This window comes from Cystoisospora suis, assembly GCF_002600585.1.
Source record: "Cystoisospora suis strain Wien I chromosome Unknown contig_3134, whole genome shotgun sequence".
Classification (NCBI taxonomy): domain Eukaryota; phylum Apicomplexa; class Conoidasida; order Eucoccidiorida; family Sarcocystidae; genus Cystoisospora; species Cystoisospora suis.
Window position 1 is genome coordinate 1 of NW_027155929.1, and position 16,068 is coordinate 16,068.

The 16,068-nt window shown below is 40.9% G+C and overlaps 6 protein-coding genes across 6 annotated transcripts; 2 read left to right on the forward strand and 4 right to left on the reverse strand.

The window, feature by feature from the left end:
• Positions 1 to 211: 211 nt before the first annotated feature.
• Positions 212 to 6,035, forward strand: CSUI_006253 (uncharacterized protein). The gene is made up of 5 exons (XM_068066417.1): positions 212 to 294; positions 1,187 to 1,241; positions 1,848 to 1,913; positions 2,895 to 3,780; positions 4,056 to 6,035. The coding sequence occupies exon 5, from the start codon at positions 5,545 to 5,547 to the stop codon at positions 5,758 to 5,760; it is 216 nt and encodes a 71-aa protein (XP_067921602.1). The 5' UTR covers positions 212 to 294; positions 1,187 to 1,241; positions 1,848 to 1,913; positions 2,895 to 3,780; positions 4,056 to 5,544; the 3' UTR covers positions 5,761 to 6,035.
• Positions 444 to 2,120, reverse strand: CSUI_006254 (uncharacterized protein). Its single transcript, XM_068066418.1, has one exon. The coding sequence runs from the start codon at positions 1,144 to 1,146 to the stop codon at positions 883 to 885; it is 264 nt and encodes an 87-aa protein (XP_067921603.1). The 5' UTR covers positions 1,147 to 2,120; the 3' UTR covers positions 444 to 882.
• On the reverse strand, positions 4,014 to 7,237 carry CSUI_006255 (uncharacterized protein; the record flags this gene model as incomplete). The annotated part of the gene is made up of 4 exons (XM_068066419.1): positions 4,014 to 4,205; positions 6,014 to 6,110; positions 6,502 to 6,653; positions 7,139 to 7,237. The coding sequence occupies 4 exons, from the start codon at positions 7,235 to 7,237 to the stop codon at positions 4,014 to 4,016; spliced, it is 540 nt and encodes a 179-aa protein (XP_067921604.1).
• Positions 6,449 to 7,355, reverse strand: CSUI_006256 (uncharacterized protein). The gene has a single exon (XM_068066420.1). The coding sequence runs from the start codon at positions 7,313 to 7,315 to the stop codon at positions 7,124 to 7,126; it is 192 nt and encodes a 63-aa protein (XP_067921605.1). The 5' UTR covers positions 7,316 to 7,355; the 3' UTR covers positions 6,449 to 7,123.
• An 81-nt stretch (positions 7,356 to 7,436) lies between these two features.
• CSUI_006257 (non-proton pumping type-ii nadh dehydrogenase i) lies at positions 7,437 to 14,834 on the reverse strand. The gene is made up of 3 exons (XM_068066421.1): positions 11,467 to 14,834; positions 10,172 to 10,305; positions 7,437 to 9,516 (listed from the first exon to the last, which is right to left on the reverse strand). Exons 1-3 carry the CDS (start codon positions 13,124 to 13,126, stop codon positions 9,136 to 9,138), a joined length of 2,175 nt encoding a protein of 724 aa, XP_067921606.1. The 5' UTR covers positions 13,127 to 14,834; the 3' UTR covers positions 7,437 to 9,135.
• CSUI_006258 (uncharacterized protein) lies at positions 10,374 to 12,155 on the forward strand (the record flags this gene model as incomplete). Its single annotated transcript, XM_068066422.1, has 4 exons — positions 10,374 to 10,458; positions 11,446 to 11,527; positions 11,822 to 12,053; positions 12,130 to 12,155. Exons 1-4 carry the CDS (start codon positions 10,406 to 10,408, stop codon positions 12,153 to 12,155), a joined length of 393 nt encoding a protein of 130 aa, XP_067921607.1. The 5' UTR covers positions 10,374 to 10,405.
• Positions 14,835 to 16,068: the final 1,234 nt, after the last annotated feature.

Genomic DNA, 16,068 nt, shown 5'->3' on the forward strand with positions numbered 1-16,068 from the left:
TGTCTCTCAAAAGATAGATAAAAGACACATAGGTAGGGAGACAGGTGGAAAGGTATGACAGAGCAAAAAAGATATAAAGGATCAAATAGATAGATAGGTGACTGACTGGTAATCCTTCCTTTCTTTCGCCATGCATGCAGGCAGTTATCTCATAGGCATATGTGTAGAGCGTTTCTTTGTATCTTCTTCTTTTTCTCTTTGTGGTGTATAGGCAGCTTACTCTTTCTACAACGTCGCGACGTCGGTGCCTCTCAAAGAACTCATGGATGATGCTCTCTGTCTCGCTAAGAAATTGTATGTGCTTTCTCGTCATACATACAACTCTTTCTTTTCCTCTTTCTTTTCTTTCTTCTTGTTCTCCTCAGTCATCCACTTTTTCACTGTTCTCGTTGATCTATACACAACTCTCTCTCTTTTCCTCTCTCTTCTAATCTCTATGTTTGCTCTCCATTGCAAGAGACTGTCTAGGACCTCTTCTCTCACGAGGGGATAAATCAGAATAGCTAAGCATCCCGTGTTGCGATTCTGCCTACTGCATGCATGCATGCACATATATCATTATGGTTATCTACATGTCGAGTCAAGGAGTTAGAGTGGCTGTGAGAGAGGCTTGAAAAGGAGATCTCGCTTAAGCGTGAACGAGTATGTAGCGAAGAAGCTTTTCAGGTGTATCGACAGACAGGCATATCCGGTGTATGTACACACGGCATAAGGGTCCACGCCCTGCTTACGTGGAAGTGGATGTATTCTCAAGACACATGAGAAGATAGGGAGATGTTCCTTCTCTATTCTTTCTTTTTTTCTCTCTCTTTCTCTAGAAATCTCTAGTATGCACTCAATGCCGTGTAGTCTCTTTATCAAATGTCGGCATCAGCCGGACTATCAGAAGAAGAGACAGATACCTGTCTTTTTGTTAAGATACACAAGTCGTAAAGACGAAGAAAAGAAAGACCTATCGTAAGCCTTCATGCTCTTTGTTGTTTGGTTCTTATCTGGAAAAAGAAATAAAGTTGTGCTTGTCTTCCTCCACAAGACAGGAAGGTCAAAAAGGCTGATAAATGCTTTTCTATAGTGTGCATGCATGCATGCATGCATGCATGCACGGGGTGCATGTACACCCCACAACTCTACTTCCTTCTGTGTCATCCTCTTGTAGAGGCTGTTTTGTCTGTACTGTTTTCTCCAGAGATTTCGATGTCTTCAATGCTCTTGACGTCAAGGAGAATCGATCCTTCGTAGAGGTACGTTTCTGATCCGATCTCTTGTCTACTATCACCTCGCAAGAAAAGAGAATACTTTTTCTCTCTCCAGTGTAACTACATTTAAGGCGGTAAAAAAAAAGATGAAGAGAAGAAGACAGGAGGTGCAAGGCCTTCTTTTCCTTTCAACTTTTCAACTTTCCCTATCTCTCCACCCACACGACATCAAGAAAAGACAGGCAGAACAACTGCAGTCATCTGAGTCTATATACAGGTTAACACTTCCTCTCATATATATGTATATACCTATCTAGATATGTACTTCTATATCTAATCTATCTTTAATCTATCTTTAATCTATCTATCTTTAATCTATCTATCTATCTATCTTTAATCTATCTATCTATCTTTAATCTATCTATCTATATCCTTTCATCTAGGAAAGATTCGGATCTTACTATAGGAGAGATGTAAATACGCATGTGTATCTAGGTACACATACGTGCGCAACATACTGTACGGATGTGTATATAGCTGTATTTGTACCACTCTCTCTCTCTTTCTTTCTGTGTCGAGAAGGTCAAATGAAAGATGGTATCTTTATTTTCTCTGTCGTCTGCTGCTTTCTTTTCACTGTCTATACACCAGGAACTGAAATTTGGCCTCGGTGACGGATTTCTTCGTTACTACATTTACAATTGGAGATGTCCCGAGGTAACAAACGACTCCGCAAGAATCTCCACATCTCTGCCCCTGACTTGTGGTGTCTCTTCTTCTCTATCTTTCTCTCTCGATCCATCACATTTCCTTTCTCTTCTTTCTCTTTTCTCTTATCTTGATTAGATATAGACAGACAGATAGATAGATAGATATAAATAGATATAGACAGATTGACAGATAGATAGATAGATATAAATAGATATAGACAGACTGATAGATAGATAGATATAAACAGACATCGATAGATAGATAGATATAAATAGATATAGACAGATTGATAGATAGATAGATATACGTAGATATCGATAGATAGATAGATAGATATAAATAGATATAGACAGACAGATTGATAGATAGATATAAATAGATATAGACAGATTGATAGATAGATAGATATAGATATAGACAGACAGATAGATAGATAGATATAAATAGATATTGATAGATAGATAGATATAAACAGATATAGACAGATTGGTAGATAGATAGATAGATCTAAATAGATATAGATAGATAGATAGATATAAATAGATATAGACAGACAGATAGATAGATAGATATAAATAGATATTGACAGATAGATAGATATAAAAAGATATAGATAGATAGATAGATATAAATAGATATAGATAGATAGATATAAATAGATATAGACAGACAGATAGATATAAATAGATATAGACAGATTGATAGATACATAGGTAGATAGATATAGATAGATAGATATAAATAGATATAGATAGATAGATATCAATAGATATAGACAGACAGATAGATAGGTAGATAGATAGATATAAATAGATATAGACAGACAGATCGACAGATAGATATAAATAGATATAGACAGTCAGATAGATAGATAGATATAAATAGAAATAGATATAGATAGATAGATACAAATAGATATAGATAGATAGATATAAATAGATATAGACAGACAGATCGATAGATAGATATAAATAGATATGGACAGATTGATAGTTAGATAGATACAAATAGATATAGATAGATAGATATAAATAGATATAGACAGACAGATAGATATAAATAGATATAGACAGATAGATAGATAGAGGAGGCGGTTAAACAGAAGGCTTCTCACATTTTTAAGATTTCTCATAGACAGTCTTCAGGAGATTCGCATCTCTTCTTCTTTCATTGCTTCCTATCTCATCTCTCTGTCTTTCTTCTCTTTCGTTCATGTCCCAAAATGGAGCTCTTTCTTTTCTTCTTCCTTCTTGTTGCTAAAGGAAAGAAGTAGACGAATCAGATAGATAGATAGATGGATGGATAGATAGATACTTCATTCTTCTTGGTTAGGATAAAGAAGGGACACTTCTCCGATGAGTCATGTGGGGTGGAGGGACGGAAGGGGCTTCTCTACATATTCAGTCAAACATCTGGAGCTTCTCTCCTTATTGCTACTCCAATATATATATATATGTATATATGTATGTGTGGGCATAGATCTGGATATCCACATAGACTACGTATGTACTCATGTATACCTTCTTGCTTTTTCTCTAGTGATTTATCATGCATGCAATGTATATCTCTGAGTATCCTTTCCCTTTCTAGATCTTTTCATGTGTATATGTGTATATCTGTACTAAGCATTCTTATTATATAGGACATGTAAGCGTTCCGTCACCTTACGGCTTCTCTAGAGAGATGAATGAAGATGCAGGGTACTCACGTCATAGAAGGCCTACTTTCTATCATCATTCCATTGCCCTTCTCTCAGCTTTCTCTACTTCATTTGTTTCTACTCTTCATTCTCCCCCTTCAAACACGCTCTCTCTCTTATAGCCTACACATGTATCTCTTAGTAATACACATAAGAAGATACCCATGGTATTCAAACTCTACTAGACGCGCAGTGTATATACATATGGAAAATACTTATGTTCATCTATGAAACCTGATAACATGTCTATAGCTATATATATATATATATGTCGATTGCTATATATATATATATATATGCGACAATGCGCCGGGAAGGGTGTTTTAGGGGAGAAGTCTTTTGGTGCCTTTTTATGCGTGTCTGATAAGCGATTAATAGATACCCAGCCTCATCATTCTTTTGTATCTTCATCCTCTTCTTCCTTTCTTTTTCTTTTTCTTTGCTTTCAGATGGCTCACAGTGACGTTGGTCTGGTACTTCTGTGACGAGGGAGGTAGTAGACACGAAGAAGAAAGAGAGAAAGAAAGAGAGAGAGACCTCTTCTTCTTCTTCCTTTTCTTCTCTCTTCTTGAATTCGTTTTTCTTTGTATAGATGCCGGCTAGAGGGAAAAAGAAGAGAGAGAGAGAAAGAAGAAGATGGTGAAGAGAATGAAGAGGAAAGCAAAGACACGTTCTTTGGGAAGAGAGCCTAAGAGTGACGAACGGTCTTTTTAGAAGGGACGGAAGAAGGACCAAGAAATCTTTCTTATGACCTCTTTCTTTTCTTCTGTTTGAGAGAGAGAGAGAATGAGAATGACAGAAGAAGAAGAAGAATCGATCTCTGCGTCTGTCTTACTGAAGATGAAGAAGAAAGAAAAGTCAATTGAGAAGAAAAAGAAGCTTTCGACATCCCTAGGCCCTGTCTCTCGTTGTTCTCTACGCTCATCTGTATCTTGATATCCATCTATCTATCTATCGATCTGTCTAGGGTCTTTCGTCTCTTTTTATCTCTCATTGATCTTCTTCTTCTTTTGGAATTCTTTCATTCTTGTTCCTCTCTCAGAGTAGGAAACAAGACACTAGCTATACTCTATCTTCCCCAATAGGTCTACACATACCTATACATATATACATACGTATACAGATGGATATACATATGCATATACATAAAGATAGATAGATAGGTCGTACAGATATACAGGTCTACAGACAGCATATTCATTTATACGTATACGTAGAGGTACAGCACATATATATATATATATATATATATGAGTATATACATAGGTGGCTAGTGTTTACTATGAGGTAGAAGGAGATGAATGACGAAGGTGAAGAGGATGAGGGAAAGAGAAGAAGAAAAAGAGAAGAAGAGGAAGAAGTTTTCTTCTTATTGTGCGTCTTTTTAGCTAGAGACCTTCTAACTCTTACTGTCTATATGAAAGACTTTCTTCTCTACGGCGATGAGGAGAAGTTTCTTTCTTTGAAGAGACAGACACGAGAGAAGTAAAGAGAGTGAAAGAAACGAAGAGAGAAGAGACACTTCAGCAAGTTTATACCTTTCTTGAGAGGGGGAGAAAGAGGAAGAAGAAAAGGAGAGAGAGATTGAGTCAAAATCTCTCAGTATAAGACAGAAATAGATCCATTCTATACACTATAATGGAGAGATGGACGCACATACTTCATCTGCATCTTGAGAGGATAGATATCGATCTCTCGGTCTATCTTAATCCTGCATATGACTTCAATTCTATTAAGGAGGTAAAAAAGAGACTTTTCTTATTCTCTGGGACACTCGACAACACTTCTTCTTCTTTTTGATATTAGCACAGGGAGACTTTTCTTCTTTCTTTCTTTCTCTTCTTTTCAACTGGGGGGCGTATAGTAGAAGATGGACGACGAGGACGTCATGTATGGTATCTAGATATAGAGATATGCACATATAGATCACATTTGTATATGCATGTTATGAGCTTGGAGATTTCTTCTTCTGCCTGGCAAGAGATAGAGGTAGGTCGATGGATAGACAGAGACAAGCATACAGATGAAAAAGGGGGGGGCGGTGTAGACTCGATGAGAGAAGAGCGACTTGGATGCCATCATTATTATGGCTCTTTCTTTCTTTCCTTTTCATGTATCTTATCTCTCAACTCTCCATACGTTTCTATGTGTTAAGAAATGAGAAGCGCCTAAGAGAAGCGAAAGCAAAGAAGCAACTAACTTTCTCTTTCTTCTCTTCTTTTCTCCCCATGACGAGGCCAAGCGAACCCAAAAGATCCGCTGACTCTCCAAGAGTAATAGGTAAGAAGACCTTCTTCTTTCTCCACTATTGTCCCTACTACTACTATGAGTAGTTGAAGTTGGATTTATCAAGATAGTACCAAGATAAAGAGACAGATGGATGCGGGGTGACGGCATTATGTCTTACCAGAGAGGGAGGGAAATCGATGTGTCTAGTGTTACGTAGGAAACGAAGACTTTTCTTCTTTCTTCCTTTTTCTTTCTCAAAACATTTCTTCTCTCCCCTGTGTAAAGAATGATGCAAAGACCAAACTAAGCGCAACACTGTCAAAACTATATACATATATATATATATATATATGCAATATATATGTATGCATCTATGTGTCACATATAAACCGCCCCAGTGTATGATGAACGACCAGCACTATCTAGACTCTCACGACGACGACAAGCACTACGCCGAGGGCACCCTCAGACTAGTAAAACTCCTAGCACTAGTAAGACTACGCTAAGACTCTCAGGAAGACTATTACCACTACGAGCAATAGGTACAAAGACTACCCACACTCCTACTATGACTATGACTACTACTAGCACTATTGCTTACTGCTCCTTCCTACTAGGACTAGACCTGCTACATAAGTCTAGTCTATTATGAGTTGCTACAATGACGGGAAATAGGAGAGAGGAGTAGCAGAACTACTACTAGTAGTAGAAGTAGTAGTACTACTTCGACTTCTAGTAGTTCTACTAGTACTAGTATGTTTAGGAATGGGCAGCGGAATCAACACACAGCGAGCAAAGTGAGATGGAGGTAGGAGAAGCTGAGGTATATGAAGAAGAAAGAGTAAGGGCGATCAATTCCTTCATACAAAAGAAAAGAAGAAGAGTAAGAGAGACAGATGGATAAGAAGCCGAAGAGAGGGGAAGATGAGAGATCCTACGGGAGTACTAGAGACACTCTGAACAGACCAGTCGTCGCCTTGCCGTCTTTCTTCTGTTGCAAGTTGATTTATCGGTACACGACTCTGCTTTTCTTCTTCATAAGTACGTAGTGAGGGATACAATGGGTACGTTGAGAAGAAAGAAAAAGAGAGAGGAAAGAGAGACAGGAGAAAGAACCCATCGTGAAGCCGATAAGCTAGAAAGAAAAAGGATCAGAGAGAGACTGTAACTATCATCATAGATGACATCTCCATCTCTTATTTTTATGATCCCTGGCTGAGAGAAGAAGGGAGAGAAAGAGAGAGAAAGAAAGAAACTGTCTTCTCTTCTTTCTCTCTTTCTTTCTTGACTATCTCCTCCTTACTTGGGGGGAGATTCTTAATGGGAGAAGTTCATTCAAGAAGAGAACGGCAATCCCTGTCGTCAAAAGAAGAGAAGGTGAATGAAGAGACAAGAACGACATAAGATAAGATACACAAAAGACACTCCGACCCAACAAGGGGAATAGATCCATCATAGTCCTACATACATATCCACACATAGACACACGCGCACCCCATGTAAAACTAAATACATCTATATATATATCTATATATATATCTATCTATATATATATATCTATATATATGTATATAGATATATATATGTATATATCTATGAATACATGTATACATACGTGTAGTTTTCTGTAGATAGATAGCTGGTAAGGGTGGAACTGAAGATGATCTTCTTGAGCTCCCACAATGGCTGAGTAGCACTAGCACTAGTCGTGATAAGAATAATAGCAGCAAGAATAGCAATGAGAGTCTTCTTCCTCTTCTTTCAGACAAGTGTGAAGGAACAGCAACAAGAATAACTCCTAAATGAGAGAGAGAAAGAAAAAGGATCAGAGATAGACAGATGGATACACAAAGAAGAATAGGAAAGAGGACGACGGCAAGATCTTTCTTCTTCTTCTTCTTCTTCTCTTTGCAACTGTGTCTTCAGAGACAAAGAAGCCATGTGCGATAGATTGAAGAAGAAGAGAAACAAGAAATGCAGTCGGAGAAGAACTCTACGACTAGCAGCACCACCGAAAGTCGCCTTAGCAAATCACCTCAGAACAACTGAGAGAGGGGAAGAGCTCGAAAAGAAAGAGAGAAAGAAAGAAGAAAGAGATCTATAGACAGACACATGAAGAGACAGATAGATGGATGATCATTACGCCCCTTCTTCTCGTCTGTATTTTCTTTCCTTCTTTTCTTCTATCTGTCGTTCTCAAAAATACGAAGGATGACCTCTTTCTTCGTAACTGGCGAAAGAGAAGTCCTTCTTGCATGCAGGACAAGACGAAGAAAGAAAAGAGAGAAAAGAAGAGAAGCTTCTTCTCTGTGTGGATTGACGAAGAAGAGAAGAATGAAAGAACAACTCTCCTGGATCGAGAAGTCGTCTCTATCAGGGAGTGAGACAAGAAGAAAGAGAGAAGATTCTTTCTCTCTTCATCTCTACTAAGTCCCCTCTGTAGAACTTTTCATCTTTTTTGTAGAAGAGAAGAAAGAATCTCTTCATCCTTGTACGGTTCGTTCTGCCTACTTGACTCCTATGTCATGAGGAGTCTCCTGGTTTGCGGCTTTGTCCCATGGGAGCTCTCTCGACGTAGATAAAATACATAGGGACATAGAAACATGGAGAGATAATAGAGAGGTAAGGAAATACATACATAGACACATAGATAGACAGACACCTCTGCTTTAGGAGAAAAATGTCATCCACGCAGCAATGCCGACAAGACATATGGACAACCTCATGCACTGCAAAAGAAACGATACTGGATCGAGAGATCGCATGTATATATGGAGAGAAGCTCCATACGTAAACATATCGATGATAAAGAAGAATCGATACATACACCTCGACACTATACATATCGATATGCATAGACATACATGTGAACCTACGAAGCAGCGAAACACCCCCGGGGAGAAGAAGAAGAAGGCCTCGACAGTCTTCATCTCTCTCTCTTCTTACAGACCTGATGTGTCGAGAAAACTTCTTCTTCTGAGAGAGCAAGGGAACACTAGAATCCTTCTACGAGGGAGAAGGGACAGATATGTATGGGCAGACAAACACCATACAGTCACCTATACCTCCTCTATATATCAATCTATCTATCTATGTATGTATGTCTCTCTCTCTCACTCTCTAGACCACATCTCCACATACGATCAAATCTATTCCATTGAAGTGAATCTCCTTTCCATTTCTTTCTCTCTCCCTTTTCTACTCTCCTTATGACGTCCCTTCTTACTCGTCCGTCACTTTCTTTCTCTTTTTCATCCTTCTCTCTTCTCTCTTTTCCCCTCCCCCTTAGTTCTCTATTCTTTACTTTTGCTTTCTCTCGTAGGCCACATCTCCATCAGGATGACTTCGGCTGACGTCTCTCCCTCTCAGACTTTCTTTCATCCAGCCGCCTATACACAGTAATCGATTAAACCACGTTAAGTGCGACTGTACATACACCAGACGCCATAAGAGAAGGGTATGCCATCCGCCTAAGAGAGAGCCAAAGGGGGGGAGATCTGCTGCGGACTCTCCTTGGCCGATATAGACAAGACTTCCTTTATACTTCTCGACAAAAGAAGGGGCTTTGAGAATCTTCTCTTCGGGAGATGCGAAAGAATTGAAGACAAGAGCTAAATAGTGACCTCCCTGCTTCGCATTCTGAGCTGTTGGCGCAGGAGATCGATAGGCCGCGTCAATCTCCTACGAATATCACAAGGCAGCAAAGACGACAAAGAAAAGAAAAAGAGATAAGCTAGGGACAGGTCGAGGAGACTAGAGACATAGATAGATATAGAACATAGAAAACTATGACAGAATGGCGGTAACCTTCTACAGCATCTCTATGTATGTAGGGAGATGTATGCATATCTATCTATAAATGACTATGTCTGTATGTAGGAATATGTATGTATGTATGTAAGGACATGTATGTATACCTTCTCTAGCACATAAAGAGAGGCAGGCACAGGAGAGAAGAAGACGGTGCACGCCGTTTTCGCCGTCAAGAAGAGAATGAAAAGAGAAAGAAGAATCAAAATGTATCAAGCAACTCTAAAGACACACAGGAGAGAATTACCGAGAAAGGAAGGAAAGCCTATGTAATCGAGGGAGGACTGGCTGATATAGACCCAAGTTAAGCGTCTAGACCGAGGGAATTCAAAGAAAGAAATCCATCCTCCACTAAGAAAGAAAACGTGAGAGGGTCACGAGACACATCAAACTCTTCGGCCTTCTCTTCTTCCTTTGTATATGCGCAACACTTCTTTACCTTTCTTTCTTCTCTCTATCTCTCTCTCTCTTGTTACGTAGAGATCCATCGGTCAAACTTCTTCCTTTTTCCTTCTTTCTTTCTTACCTTAAGGAGACGCGTAAATTCTTCTTTCGTCATTTCTGCTATGCGAGGTTTCTGTGAAAAGTCAAACTTTCTAGGGGAGAGCTGAGGGAAGAAGGTACTTAAACTCTTCGCTTCTTGCTCCAGCCAATCCGAGCCTGAGAACGAACGTCCATCCAGAGAAAGAAAGAAAAGGAAAGACGACGCAATTAAGGAAAGGAAGGAGAGACAAGAGATAAAGAGAATGAAGTGAAGAGAATGGAAGGACAAGACAATACACAATTACAAAGAGGAAGAAGAGGAATTCTGTCGTAAGAAACCTTCTCCCTCTTCTGCTGCTTGAAGAGTGTTCATCTCTCTTCCATCTCCATGCATCCACATAGAGCCTGATAGACACCTATACACATCTATGTCTCTACTCTATGTGTCGGGCAGCTATAAGATGTAGGGGGATATAGATGTATGTATATAAATATATACATAAAGAGCTCCGACAGATGAGGGAGCGTAGCAACATTTGGAAGAGAAAGAAGTTGAGCGATAGAAGGAGGAGAAGAAGAGGAAGGGGTGAGACCTTCAATAAAGCAACACCCTGCGACCTCAGATTCGTTTCTCCTGCTGATCCAAACAAAAGCTACATAAACAAGAAAGATAGGAGCTACAGGAAAAGAAATCCATCAAGATATAGACCTCCTATCTATCTTTGATTTACCTACCTATCTATCACGGCTACACAAACCATCTTGTTATCTCGCCCATCTCTATCCATATATATATATATATATGGATATATATATATATATGTATCTATATACATACACGAGCACACGTGCATTTTATATATGGTGGATATGCAAGTGGACGTGTATCTACGTCACGTCATCCCTCGTCACACAGTCTGTATGTGCCTCTGCTAGCCTACAGGAGAGACCTAAAGTTGAGTTAAGGTTTGTTTCTATCTCCAAGCTAAATTCACCCCATCTTACGACTTGTCAACTCCCCCCTTGCCTCCTTTCTAACCTATTACTATCCACGCGGTGTATGTACACCACACATGCCAAACGTACACCACATAAATACCTGCCTCTACACACATACGCAGTATGACATACACATCTATACATATACATGTATATGCACAACACAGTAGGTCATATCTGTCTATCTATCGTTGATCTCTATATCTATCCATCTATCCATCAATCCCGAGGAAGGTAGCGAGCAAAGGATGAAAGAGAGATAACTGGAGACCGAGAAGAGAGATAGAAGAAAGAGTCTTTCTTTTTGTTTTCTTTTAGAAGAGAAGAAGGTGGTCTTACTAACTGTATGACGCTTGGACGTCGGGGAAGACTTCAGCGCGGCGTCGAAGAGAACGTCGGCGTAATCGACAAGAGCAGGGGGTTTGATTCTCGCGCAGTCTCCTAGGGCATAGATCTCTTCACACCCCTGTACTTTGAGCTGCTGATTAACGAGAAGGACAGGAGAAGTCTTTTGGTCTTTAATCAACATTCCTTCATTCTCTTTGCAAAACTTTAGGCATAACTTGGGCGATTTGACCCCGGAGGCCCATATAAGACATCCATAAGGTATCGCTTCTATTACCACTGTCTCTTCTTCATCTTCTTCTTCTCCTCTCTTTCTTCCTGTTCTCTTTTCTTCATTCTGCTTATCAAGATGATAGGAAGAAGGCGAAGGAGAGATGACCATAGGTTGCGTCCTTTTCAAGACTTTCTTCTTGGATTGGATAGTCACGAAATCTTCATCTACTCGCACGACCCTGGCTTGGAGTTGCACATCCATGTTGGGATTGCTCTGCAGTTTCTTCAAAGCGAATTTCTGGATTTCTTTGTTATAAGCAGCAAGAACGGTCGGAAGCATTTCCACCAGAGTGACCTTGAAGTACTTGGTAAGATGGGGAAAGTATCTCTTTCCTTCCATCTGTAGGAAATCGTCGATCTCTCCGGCTACTTCCACTCCTGTAGGACCAGCACCTACAACGACAAAGTGAAGAAGCTTCTTCTTCTCTTCCTCGGAGACACTAGGGAGAGACGCCTTTTCTAACAGATCAAAGAGACGTGTACGAATACGACAGGCATCTTCCACTTCCTTCAAGAAAATCGCATGCTCCTCCACCCCTGGGATGCCGAAGGTATTCACTTCTGCACCTGCAGCTAACACTAGATAGTCATACGGCTCTTCCCAATAGTGAAGATGATCGCGAGCTGAAGAAGAGGAAGAAGAAGAAGCAAGCTCTCTCAAACATCCTGTCTTTCCATGAAAAGGAGACGAAGAGGCGGAAGAAGAAGAGGCTCGGCAGCGAACTTTCTTTGCCTTGACGTCGATTTCTTCTACCCACCCTTCATAGAACTGCCCCGCTAGGACCCCTCCACGGAGAAGAAGCTCCCTTATGCTTGTTGTGCACGAACCTGCTGGGAGAGAACCTACAGAGACAGAAGGAAGTAAAGGTGTGAAAGTAAAGTAATCTCGAGGAGAGATAACGATAGGTTCATAGCGTGTTAGATCAAGTCTCTCGAGGAAGGAGACAGCAGCCCATCCACTCCCCACGACCACAACTCTCTGGCGTTTCTTCTTGGTCTTTCCTGACTCTTCATCTTCTTTCACCACGACAACTTCTTTCTTATCTTTCTCTCCTAAGATGGACGAAGAAGATGAAGGGACAGGAAGATCTACAAGACCTAAGCGCAAACAGAGATTCGTGAACTTGAGAGATGCGTAGTTTGTATAAGGTGCGATGGATGAGAAAGCCTTCGGAGGGTTCAAAGGCGAAAGGGGGAGAGAAGAAGAAGAGGAAGGAGAAGATCTATTACTAGAAGGGTGGACCTTATCATCGCACCTCGCCGGGGGAGAAGAACGAGAAGAAGAAGAAGAAAAAGGAGATGAAGAAGAAGAGGTTGCTAAAGAGACAGCTGGGAGGACGGAGACACCTCCAAGGAGACGTAAGAAAGAACGAGTTGACATGGCTGTTGGTATGACAAAAAAGAAAAAATCCAAGAGAGAATAAAAGAAAGATGAAATGACAAGACGAAAAAGAATGAATGAAAGAAAAAGAAGGAATGAAAAAGCAGAAGCTGTGACAAGAGAAAGACCGTCAAATGATCTAAAAGTAGGAAGAGAAGAAAATAAGAGATAATTAGCAACACCGCTCTGACAAGGCTCAATCTCCGGGAGAAAGTGAAGAGACAAGAGAGGATATAAAGAAGAGAAAGACGCCCTTCTCCCTAGAGATGAAGAAGAAAGATCTTCGAGGGGGTTTGTGAAGCTGCACAACTTGTATCTCTTCTCTTCTCTTACTTTTCATAAACGTGAGAAGCCACGGAAGAAAAAGAAAGAAGAGAATGGGAAGAGGAAAGAATCGACGGACAGAAAGAAAGAGATCTTTCTAGATGAGCGGAGAGCGAGAGCTAATGATGTACCAGAGAAATGAAGGCGAACAGGCTAATGAAGAAGGACTTGACAAAAGGAGAGAAAACAAAGCAAGAGAAAGCAGTCTCTAAAAGATACACTGGAGGGGGAAAGAACAGGGAGATGGAAAGAAGAAGAAAAGAACTCTTTCGCCTTCTTCTTTTTGATACTCCTCTTCTTCAAGAAGAGAAGGGAAAGAAAGGAGGAAAACTTTACCAAAAAGAACAAGAAGAGAGACGAAGAAGCACTGGAGGTGTGTGCAGAGGATACCGATCCTCTTCTCTTTTTTCTTTCTTTTCCTCCTCTCCCCTCTTTCTTCCTTCGTTTATTGTTTCTTTTCTTGCTGCAAGCTTCTCAGCAGAAAAATGACATTTCGCACTCTTGAATGGACATTAGAAGAGAGAGGAGAAGCGCAAAAGAAAGGCTGGCAAGAGAGAGAAAGAAAGAAAGAGAGACGGGTGAGCTTCGCCCAGTTAGCCGCCGGTGAAAAAGCGGTCCCGACAGGCGAGAGATTACCTCGCACCGTCCAGCTGGAGACGGTCTTTCTTCCTCGGCTTGCAAAAAATCGCGATTCTTTCTCCGGTTCTTTCTGTTCTCTCTCTTCAAGATGAGTGGAAATGAGGCACAGAACACAAAGAAAGAGATAGAAGGGTCAGTGAGCGAGTAGAAGAAAAAGAAGGAGAGAGCTGTTGAACTGTCTCGATTCCCCAAAGCGCCTTTTCGTGCTCTTTCTTCTTACAAAAAGGAAGAAAAAAAGAGGAAAGAAGTCACCACGTTTTCTCTTCTTTCTTTCAGATAAAATCTTCCACCCCTTCTCTTTTGCAACACAGTGGAGATAGAGGGATACATAGATAGGCGGCACGCTGTCTCTCGTTGCCGTAGAGATCACGAGGAAGAAGACGGGCGCACATCTATTGACTGACTTGACAGAAAGAAGAAGAAAAGATGAGAAAAAAGAGCGCCGTTCTGTCTGGAGAAAAGAGAAGAGAGAAAAGAAGGAATTTGAAACAACAACGACGATGAAAGAACGGCAGGCAGAAGACAATTACTGAATGGAGTGGTTGAAGAGAGAAAAAGGAAGGAAGCAAGAAAGCACCTTCATGCTTTTCTTTCTGCTCTCTCCATTTGTTTGTGAGAAGGAGAGACCTCCTCCAACGACAGAAGCCCCTCCAGGAAAGAGAAAGACCATCCTTACTTCTCTTTCTTTCTTCTTTTCTTCCTGCGTCTTTATCCCATTTATGCCAACACATCATCTCCATCCTACTGCATCACCGCAGGATTCAAATCTTCGTCTTTAGGCCATCTACCTATCCACCCTCGGCTTATATTAGGAGAGGGCCTTTTTCTCGTCCACTTTGACGTTGTGCGTTTCTTTCTTGTCATGGAGAGAGAAACAGCTCTATCGCTTCCTGCGCTCTTTGTCGCTCTTCTCGTACTGTCTCCTCTAGATTGTCCAGGGGAAGTCTATCTTTGTCCGTGTTCCCCAAGGTATCTACGTTAGCGAAAACGAGGCATCAGAAATGACAGGGGGAGAAAGGCTGTCCTGATCTCTCTCTCTTCTAAATGCTGGTAAAGACTATCACTACTACGTAGTCCACCGCGCATCGCACTCTCTCTCGACCAGTCTCCCAAAGTACGGAATAGAAGAACGTCTCTATCTGTCCTCTACCACTCATCTCTTCGGTTCTCTTCTTCTCTCATCGTATTCTTCTGTCCTTTCTTATACTTCCTTCATACCGAGAAGAGAGGGACGTAAGTAATGGACTCCGAAAAAGCCAAGCTACCTACCCCAAGATGATCGGTAGGGGACCTCGGCTTATATTCGAGATCGACGTGCTTTTTTCAGCCGGAGACGGAGCAAAAACAAAATGGTGGATCCTGCAGGAGATCTAAAGAGTGTCTTCTTTCAATTATTGGGATGCTTGTGAAAGTTGGAGAAAACAGAAGACAACTGATCTCCCTTTCATTGATGAAAAAGGAATGCAGCAAGCGTAGCGGTGTCTCTCTCTTGAGAGACAGACGAGAGAAAAGGCAGTAAGCCAGGCCAGTCACTTGAAGTTGCTAGCTACCCTACACACACTCAACATTCCATGACGTATGTGTGTTTCTTTCTTAAGAGAAGAGCAAGATTCACGAAGAAATCCTATCCCTTTCCCGTCTTTATTCCTAGGAAACATCTGTCAGAGATACTCTTGTCTCTACATAGCTCTTTCTGCTTTTTCCTTCTTTCGCTTCCGGAGGGTGTCATCTTCTTGCTCCCGTCTTTAAAAGGCTCATCATCACAAGGAGAATCTACAATTCTGCGGACCTGAAAGCTATCTCTTCTCCTTTCGGTCTTTAACGGAGCTGTATGCGCCTCACCGTTTTGATCTGCCTGAACTCTTCATGTTTCCGAACTTTGAGAAGCCGAACCAGAGAGCACTTGGCAGTATCATCACGAGAGATGGAGACCGTTGAGGAAGATAAGAAAGCTTGATCGGTTTGCTGGGAGGTTTTCT